The sequence below is a fragment of the Hevea brasiliensis genome, chromosome 5 (genome assembly GCF_030052815.1).
Source record: "Hevea brasiliensis isolate MT/VB/25A 57/8 chromosome 5, ASM3005281v1, whole genome shotgun sequence".
NCBI classification, from domain to species: domain Eukaryota; kingdom Viridiplantae; phylum Streptophyta; class Magnoliopsida; order Malpighiales; family Euphorbiaceae; genus Hevea; species Hevea brasiliensis.
This window is the reverse complement of record NC_079497.1, coordinates 5,039,791-5,049,337: the sequence shown is the minus strand read 5'-3', so window position 1 is coordinate 5,049,337 and position 9,547 is coordinate 5,039,791. Positions and strand designations below refer to the sequence as shown.

At 33.9% G+C, this 9,547-nt stretch overlaps 1 protein-coding gene across 7 annotated transcripts; it reads right to left on the bottom strand.

The window, feature by feature from the left end:
• Positions 1-4,611: 4,611 nt before the first annotated feature.
• Positions 4,612-9,519, bottom strand: LOC110642871 (ammonium transporter 1 member 2-like). Of its 7 annotated transcripts, none has more exons than XM_058146646.1 (6): positions 9,368-9,519; positions 8,485-8,649; positions 7,853-7,974; positions 7,672-7,784; positions 7,453-7,505; positions 4,612-6,175 (listed from the first exon to the last, which is right to left on the bottom strand). In XM_058146646.1, exon 6 carries the CDS (start codon positions 6,150-6,152, stop codon positions 4,860-4,862), a length of 1,293 nt encoding a protein of 430 aa, XP_058002629.1. In that variant the 5' UTR covers positions 6,153-6,175; positions 7,453-7,505; positions 7,672-7,784; positions 7,853-7,974; positions 8,485-8,649; positions 9,368-9,519; the 3' UTR covers positions 4,612-4,859. The 7 variants fall into 7 exon arrangements, with proteins under 7 accessions (XP_058002629.1, XP_058002632.1, XP_058002631.1 ...); XM_058146649.1 differs by adding an exon at positions 9,187-9,234 and having other exon boundaries at positions 7,672-7,974; positions 9,368-9,458; XM_058146648.1 differs by lacking the exon at positions 7,853-7,974.
• Positions 9,520-9,547: the final 28 nt, after the last annotated feature.

Genomic DNA, 9,547 nt, shown 5'->3' with positions numbered 1-9,547 from the left:
CTCTTTGAAACTGTCGAAAAGCACCACCTCCCACCGCCAACCTTACTCCTGCTGCGTCGTCGGACAGTGCTAGACCCTGTATGGAGGCTTGCCGATCGATGGGAGGTCGCCGGAGCAAGAAAGAAAAAGGAGAGAGGAAGTGAGATATAAGAGAGAGAAAATGTAGTGGTGGGGAGAAGTTCCCAATTCCTTTTTCTTTTGATTTTTTTTGTATTTTTGTTGTTGACAGTGATAGTGTACTACAACTGAAGTTGCAATTGTCACGTCACCTTTTATTAATTTATATATATTTATGTGTGAAATTATTATATATATATAAATAATACTTTTAACATTTAAATACATTTAAATATATAATATTTTATTTAAATCACTTTATCAAATCTCTAATCAAATTAATATTAAAATATTATTAATATTTATAATAAACTATTACTTCATAAATTAATTAAATATAATAATATTAGTAATAATAATAAGAATAATTACATTAAATTTGAAAGATCAAACATAAAATTATGATAAAGATTCAATATTTCTAAAGATTAAATTGTACACTTCAAAATAATTTTATAAAATACATTAAATACATAAATTATTTATTCCTTAGCTAATAATAACATCAAGTACAACTTAATGAATTGTTTAAATCAATAAAATAATATTATAATAATATTAAAATTATATTTTTATATAAAAAAAAAATTGGGTTGTTACAGTATATTTCTTAAAAAAACCCTTTCCTTTCTCATTATTTTTCCTTTTCCTTTACCTAGAGTTAAGCCTTGTTACCGTGACTTGTTGGTCTCTCCCTACCCTCCAGGGCAGGGGAAGGCCTCCTTCCATTTGGCCCAGCATGAGTTCCCCCTGAAGGAGCGGAAGCATGGTCGTTTGTGCATTAGAACATTGAATTTCAAAATTTTCTTCTAGGGTTTCATGCATCATGCCACGTCTCTTGTGTGCCTAATTAATTTCAATACTCAATTACATATTAAAACACTTTTAATATGTATTAGGATCTACATTTGCCATTAATTATGAATTAACAAATTAATTCAATCAAACCCTAATTTGAAAGAGGAATTTGGGCACTAACCTCTTTGATGCACTATAGATATAATTGGCACCTTTGGGAAGCACTTAAGATCCCAAGTGTTGTCCCTCTAGCTTGTCCACACCAAGATCACCAATGGGCAGCCCCCAACTTTGCTTCTCAAGCCTTGCCAATCATTTATAATTTGGGGTTTTACTTTTAGAGAGGTTATATGTGTATATAGGACACTAGAAATAATTTCTAGCAATTTTAATTCAAAGGGAATGGAGTGATTCTCTTTGAATTGATGAAGAAAAGTAAGAAGAGGAAGAGGGAGAGGGAGAGAGGTGCCGCCACCTTTGAGAATGAAGAGAGTTATCTTGTTTCTTCTTTTCTTTTCCCTTTTATAATTAGGTCAAATAATCACTTAAACCCTTTGCCACATGTCACCATCACATTGCATCTTATTTTTAATTGACTTAATCACATTAAGCCAAGTGTCAAAGCTAGACTTAATCTTGACTTTGATCACCTTGCATGATAGGAAGACAAATGACAAACTTATATGGTGCCATGTGCCACCATCTCATGCCACATGTCACTATGTGAAATGGCCAAATTACCCTCATATTTTAATTTTGAGTTCTCAACCCAAAATCATTATTTCTCCTCTTCTAATTAATTTATATCAAATATAAATTAATTAATTAATCTCCATTAATTAATTTCTCACAATTAAATTCATATTTAAACACTTTAAATATAAATTTAACTTATATTATACATCCAGTAACCTAGATTTGGTTTCAAGCCATGCTAGGGACTTTGCAATCATATTGCAAACCAAACTTATTTAATTAATCAATTAAACTCTTTAATTAATCAATTAAATCACATTTAACTTGGTGATTAACTTGTGTATATGTGTGACTCACTAGGCTCATCACTAATTGGCAATGAGATATGATATCAACTCTTAATATCATCAGAACTTTCTTACCATGAATGATTTTTCTAAATTATTTTAGGCATCTCATAGACCATGGTTGACACCTAGCATAGCGTACTATGGCCACCCAATCAATAATAATAAATACCTTAAATGAACCTTTAATCATATGTTACCATGCACTAAAATCTCTCTGTTACAAAATCCCAATTCGAGCTGGAGTCATGGTTAATGTCAAACCCCATTTGCTATGAACATTATGTTCTCTTTTAATTCCAGTTCTTGATTAATTAGATTTTCTTGTCAGAAACTCTTTTCTGATTAAATCTATCTGTCCTGGCCAAGAACTTGAAACATCAAGAACAATTAAATGAATATAAGATTTTATCCCTATTTACTTAAGGTAACAAATTCCATCTTAATCAACACCTATCTCCATATATAACTAGTAGGAGCCAACACATGCCCATATACTCATACACAGTACAAGTATGAAAGCAGTATCAAACTCAAACCACCTATATACAAGATAATTGTGTTATCTCAGGTCTAAAGATTATATGCATTGATATGATATATGACAATGCATTGACAAGAGTAAACTCCATATACTTGTCATATGCGTCACTGGTTCGGTCTACTTATCATGTATAAGTGCTTATCATGTTTGTTATGTGGCATGAGACTCACCACTCCATCTTATTTATATCTCATATAAATACCTTGGGAACAAACATGATTACAATATTTTTGGATAAGTCATGTCCTGTGTGAAGTATCCTCGATTGTGAACCAATTTATGATACTTTATGCTAGAAATACTGTCACTCATATTCTTAACAATTTAATAATAGAATTTCTAATAAAATATCAATGGATCTTTTCTATGACACATAAATACATTATGTAAATGAAAAAGTAAAATTGTCTTTTATTAATAAAATATGTACAAGATACATACTAAATAATATGCTATAGGGCATACTACTAACACCCCCTTGGATTATAAATACTGATTTTTGCTTAAGTTGCAACTGGGTTGATTATGTTGAAGGATTCATTTTAAGTTGCCTTGTGTTCCTATGCTTTCTATTATGGTTGTGTTGCATGTTATGGAGTCAAGCATCAATGCATTTTCTCCTGGTTCAAAATGGTGAGAGGAAGTTTGTTGGAAAGTATGGTATCTCACTGGGTTTGAGGTAGGGCCATAAGGAGTGAGGGGGTTGCCAATGAGCTTTGCCACCCCTTCCTCTGCTAGATCAGTGATGCTCTAAAGGTTCCTGTGCTTCTCTTGGCCTGGGTTTAAATCAATCACTGGATTCCATGAAGTTTCGATAGCTAACAGTGGCAACGAGGTCCTCCTTGGCTCTTTTGTTTGCCATTAAGCCTTGCCTCTTTAGCATTGTTTAGCTTTGCATGTTCTCTCCAGCAATTGATGGGGTAGTTTAATTATAACGGTGCTCTAATTACTGTCCTTTAATAAGTTTGGGTTATGGGTCGATTATCCGCTATATATATATATTCACATTTCATTTTATCCAAAGATTTGGCACTACCAAAAACAATGGCTGCCTAAGCATAAATTCTAAGGTGATTTATGAACCCTAAGAAAGGCACATGAGATATGGGCATTGTGCAGAGACCATTAATTCTGAGCACCACATCTTTGGCTTTTGTGGAAACTCAACTGGTCAAGAAAAGAGGCTTGATTGTGACATCTAGTGTTTGAGGATTATTCATGCTAAAAAGGAAAAATCAATAGAATATATAGTCCTCAATTTCTGGTTAAGAGGATGAGAGTCTTATAAGTACTTGTCAAGTGGGAATTGTGGCAAAACAATTTGATTGCCATACACCTATAATTGTAGGTTCCACCTTTTATATCTTTTAGTCCTTTTTTTATTTATTTTTCTGCAGAAAATTTGATGGTGTACAAAAAATATATGTAAGTAAATTAATTAATTATTCATTCATCATTGGATTTTAATCTAATAAAATTGTTAAAATTTGATTATTTTGATAGACATAACTTCTATTTTCGATTTAATTTATTACTTATTTATAAAAAAAAAATTTGATTTATTTTGTTATCAATTTGTTTACTTTGAAAATGGTAACCAAAATTTTATTATAATACAGATTGAGTATTATTAGTTAAGTGTTATTTTAGTATAATAATATTACTTAGAAGCAAACATCAATTAAGTTAGTAACATCTTCTCTCAATTATTAAAAAGAAAAAGAGTCCCTTGTTGATTTTCATTTTCCTAGATAGATATACTTGCCAAATTGAGCATTGATTCTGAAAACTTTGAATGTGGGTCTGGCCATCCTTAAATTTGGGAATCAATTCCATTTAAAAGAGAAAATTGATCATAGCCCCATCATTCTTCTTATTAGCCAACATGGGAGAGGATTCTGGGTTATGGGAGGAGAGCAACTTGTTAATTTTATTATATAGGATTGAGTTAAATAGTTGATATAAATTAATAACTCTAAATCTCAAATTTAAAGAGTTATGGCTATCATATGAAGAGTTTTATTTTTTTCAAATAACATATATATCAATTTGATACATTTAAAATAAATATTTTTTAAATATTTTCTAATAAAATTAAATTTTAATTAATAAAAAGAAGAGTCTCACTTTTACTAATTAAAGTAATTATACTTGGATAATTCAACCCTTTTCTTTAAACAAGGGAACTAAAAGAGCTCAACATTCTCTCCCTCTCAAAAACATTCTCCTAATTTTTTTTTTCTTACGCATTTCTTTTCTTTTTCAAATCTTTATCAAACACCCTTTGTCCTTCCTATAGCGGTACTGTAACGCAGGGAGCAAAAGACATTTTCTGAAGAAAGTGACAGAAAATTTGTTTAAACATTGATCATAGTCTGATGATTTGGGGTGCTTTCATTAGTAGGCTCAATCCTTCTCATCATAAATGAAGGCTTAAGTGATGAATCATCCTCGTTATGGTACACATAAGCAAATCCCCCATGCCTAGTCAGATCCATTCCTGCCATCTCATCCTCACTTGAGATCCTTAACAACCGCAACTTTTTAAGCCCATAGAACAGTGGGCCCATGGTCACCGTCACCCAACCTGTTATCACCAAAATCTGGATGATCTGAGCCGCACAAAGCTTCCCACCACCACCCATGAACAACCCATATGGCCGTCCTGGCTTGTTAGGGTACACCTCGTTGACATAACTCTTGGTGGCGAACAACCCTGTAAATAGTAAGCCCCAAGCCCCACATCCACCGTGCAATTGAGCGGCTTCTAGTGGGTCATCATACTTCAACTTCTCTGCAAGCTTGTTACACCCGATTAAAACCCAAGCTGCAATGAAGCCACATATGATTGCAGCCCACGGTTCTACCACTGAGCACCCCGAGGTGATCGCAGCAAAACCTCCTAATAAACCATTGCTAACGTCGATCACATTCCAATGACCCACTAATAATCTTTTGCTAAATAAGGTAGTAAGTGCTGCTGTGCACCCAGCCAGTGTAGTCGTGACAGCTGTCCTTCCTACAGCACTCCATTGACCATAATACCCTCCACTATCACCGTAACTCTTCAAGATTGTCAAAAATGAACCCGGGTTGAACCCATACCATCCGAACCATAATAGAAACGAGCCAAGAACTACCAAGGATGCACTGTGACCACGTAACGCCACGGATCGACCTGATTGGTCGAATCGGCCGATTCGTGGACCTTCAATGAGAGCCCCCCATAAGCCAGCAATACCTCCAACCATATGAACCACACCCGAACCAGCAAAGTCAATAGCACCCGACCCGAATAGGAGATTGTTATCAGATTTGGAAGCACTAGCCCACCCGTCGCCGGACCAAATCCAATGGGAGACAATAGGATAAACGAAGCCAGTCAAGAAGGAAGAGTATATGAGGTAAGCAACGAACTGGGTTCTCTCTGCAATGGAGCCACTAGTGATTCCAGCAGCAGCTATGGCGAAAGCCCATTGATAAAGAAAGAAGCTATAGTCAGCCTGAGGAGAAGGAAAGTCATTTAGGCCAAAGAAATGGCGGCCAATGAAGCCATTGCTAGGAGATCCAAAAGCGAAAGCATATCCAAAGAGATAGTAAGAAAGACCTCCAGCAGCAGCATCAAGAACGTTGGTGAGCATTATGTTCATGGTGTTCTTGGCCCGGACAGAGCCTGCACAAAGCATGGCAAATCCTAGTTGCATGGCAAAGACTAAGTATGCAGAGAAGAGGAGGTAGGTGTTGTTAACTGCATAGGATGTGTCAGAGAGCTGGTTGGCTATGGCGGTGAATTGGGAGCAGAGATAAGTCGCAGCTTCTGTGGAGTTTGTGGTGGAGGAAAGGAGAGAAGCTAGTTGTGAGGCTGAACAGGTAAAGGAAGCCATGGGAGACTGAAGAGTGGAAGGAGAAAGGGGTGAGTATGGAAAGGAAAAGAGTTTGTTAAGAGAGTATATATAGAACAGAGAGACATTAATTAATGTGAAGACTTTCCACTGTAAACGACATAAATGTATACACAGATTTCCATATGTACATGTCTGTATATGAATATATAATATACTATACGTATGTGCATACATTTATATACATACACATTTATATAAAATAAGTCAACGGGTCAAATTAGTGTGTGCCAACTTGTAATGGTCCATGCTGGGGTAGAAGAAGAAGAAGAAGAAGAGCGTGTGCTCAAATATTTTGAAGGTGGAGATCCATGGATCGGATCCCACCCTTGTTTTGGCTGATATAGAATAAGAATATGTTGGAAATGCAAAAAGTGAGAGATTTTTTTATAATATATATATATATATATATATATATATATATATATATATATATATAATATGAAAAAAGAAATGTTGGAATATTGCTATCACACATTTAATTTATTTAAAAATGTTAAACAAAAAATAAAACAAGCTAAGGGCCTTCTGCAAATGGCTGATTTCATAGTTGATCTCTCAAGTTTAATTTCCTGATTATATGTTGAATGAAGTTTCAATATTCTAAAGGTCAATGTGGGTTTTTGAGAAAATAATCTTAGTTATAGGCAAAAGTGAACCTCATTGTACTGTATAATTGTTCATTACAATAGTTAACCAATTGCAATTACTTAATTATAATGCTAATAATATATATCATAATGACGACTGTGATTGTTACATTTATACTAATTTAAAATTTTTGTCAATATCTCCTAAAAGTCTTCCATGCCTCACAAAGGTAATTGCCTGATGTTAGCTAAGACTAATTAAGTAATTAGCTCAATTTTTGTGATTAATTTAAAACTAATGACATAATTAAGATAGCCACACCAAAAGTTTGTCAACTACTTTATGTATTGTAGTTTAGGGACTTCATATATTAATATATATATATCTGTCTAATCTAAGGTTGAATATCTCATTGAAATTTGTTTAAAACCTTAGGAAAGAGAGAAGGGTTAATTACCTAATAATTAATGTGATTATTGGCCTTTACAACCACAGTAAAGAGTTAATCACCTGCTCAGAAATTAATCAAATATAAATAAATGGCTGCAGCTTTGGTATCTATAATTCAACAGACACCAGATTCAAAGAATCATTATGAGTATTTTCTTTTAGGGTACAGGAATCAATATGAATATTCAAACTCCAATTTAATCAAATATAATAAGCTATTGCATACCTCATTCACTGCAACTAGAAGAACTTGTTACCAATAATGCTTGCTTGCTTTCTTTAAAAGGCAATTGGGTGGTTGATATGATAAAGCATCTAGCTTTACCAGATTTTACAGATCTGCAAGACCAGTTATATGTAATTAATTAATAGCTTTTTTAAATATGTATATAGAACAGTTTACTGACCAGGAGTGGTCTTAAATTATATAATTTGTGAGGCAGCGAGTCGGTCAAGTTTCTGTGGTCCTTGCTTAGAGATGATGCATGCAGTTTTTGGTTTCTTTGATTGGCTTCTTCATTTCTAAATACTACAAAGATGATGTTTAAAGGTTAACTGAAACAAATAGGAAATACATTCCTTCAGATATCTATCTGAATTTGCATCTCAAATGAACATTCAATGAAAGTTTTGTATAAAATGACACGCAGTACAGGATGATTGCATACAAAACTAATAGCAACAAATGAATATCAAGTTATCAACGCAAGAGTCAAAAACAAGCAAAGGACATGGCCTCTTAGTGAAGTTGAAGCCACAAAGAAATAAAAATTCAATAATTAAAAAAAATATATATGTAGTAGTACTCTTACTTCAGGGAAGGTTATGCTTCATCAGAATGCGACAACACAAATTATATCTCATATCTTCACACAGATGTAATGGGCTAAAGAATCTGAATATTATAAGGTTAACAAATGCATAAATTCAAGAATCTTAAATGCAGCCAAGATGTCAAAGAATATTTTATTCTGATAATCATGCTTTGAAATAAGGAAGATTCAAATTATAATCTCAAATTTAAATGAAGATGCCTTACCTGTAAGTAAGTTAATGCCTCATCAGATTGAGACAGCATTATCATTAATAATAAACCTTCCCACGGATTGCCTCTTCACAAGCTGAAGAATCTTAATTACTAAAGAAATCAGCATGTAATTCCAAGGCTTTGATGTCAACACAGCTTCTTTATTTGCACTTGTTGCTGCATTAGAAACAATCATTTAAAGACCAGAGTAGGTAAACTTAGGCCGAAAAAGAATAATAGGTTAACTAACGTAAATCTTGTCTAACTCTCTATTCTGAAATCATAAGATGCTCAAATATTATAATATCAGCAGGAAAATGAGACTTGAATCTATTCATATCTCATCCAGATTCTATGCTCTCTTTAAGTTTCATAGTTGTACCATGTTTGTGTTATTTCAATAATTTGAAGTGTTAATCTTCCTGGCATTCGACAATAATCTTACAATATTTTGTCATATTCAATGCAGGCTCATCAATGCATCAAAAGGCATGGTTTATCCAAGCACATGTATTGTTATCCCCCAGCATCAATTGAAACACAGGGGATGGTTTGGGGTATGGAAGGGGGGGAGGGATGATAGAGTGTTTGGGGTATGGTGTTTCCGTTATCATGCATGAACATGTCTGAAAAGTTTATAGTGTTTGGAGAGACATCTCATTTATAGAAGTTAGGTTAAAAATTAAACAAAAGGTATTTAGGAGAATGCTTTACTGTTAAAATCTTCATGTTTATACCAAAGTGCCAAAATCCCCAAGAATTCTGAGTACATGTATATGACAGTCAATATGGATACTGGGTTTCTAAACATTCTTTTCTGCTCAAAGATGCAGCAGAACAGTTCAAATGATGACGTTCTGAAAATTAAATATGTGAGCTTCAATTAAGAATCTACCTTTCAAGACATTACAAAGAAAAAGAAATCTCTCCTCCCTCCACCTCCTGTTCTGATTTTGCTCCAATTCACTGCCAGCTACCATACCTTTTTTGGTACAATGGCCTCACCGAATTTGTGCAGAAATCAATGGGATTTATGGGTTGGGCCAATCTTCGTTTGGGCTAAAAAACAATGAAC

Bases quoted from the DNA above. Each gene is read 5' to 3' on its own strand.
- LOC110642871 (XM_021795067.2), bottom strand. From the start codon at position 6,581: ATGTATGCACATACGTATAGTATATTATATATTCATATACAGACATGT.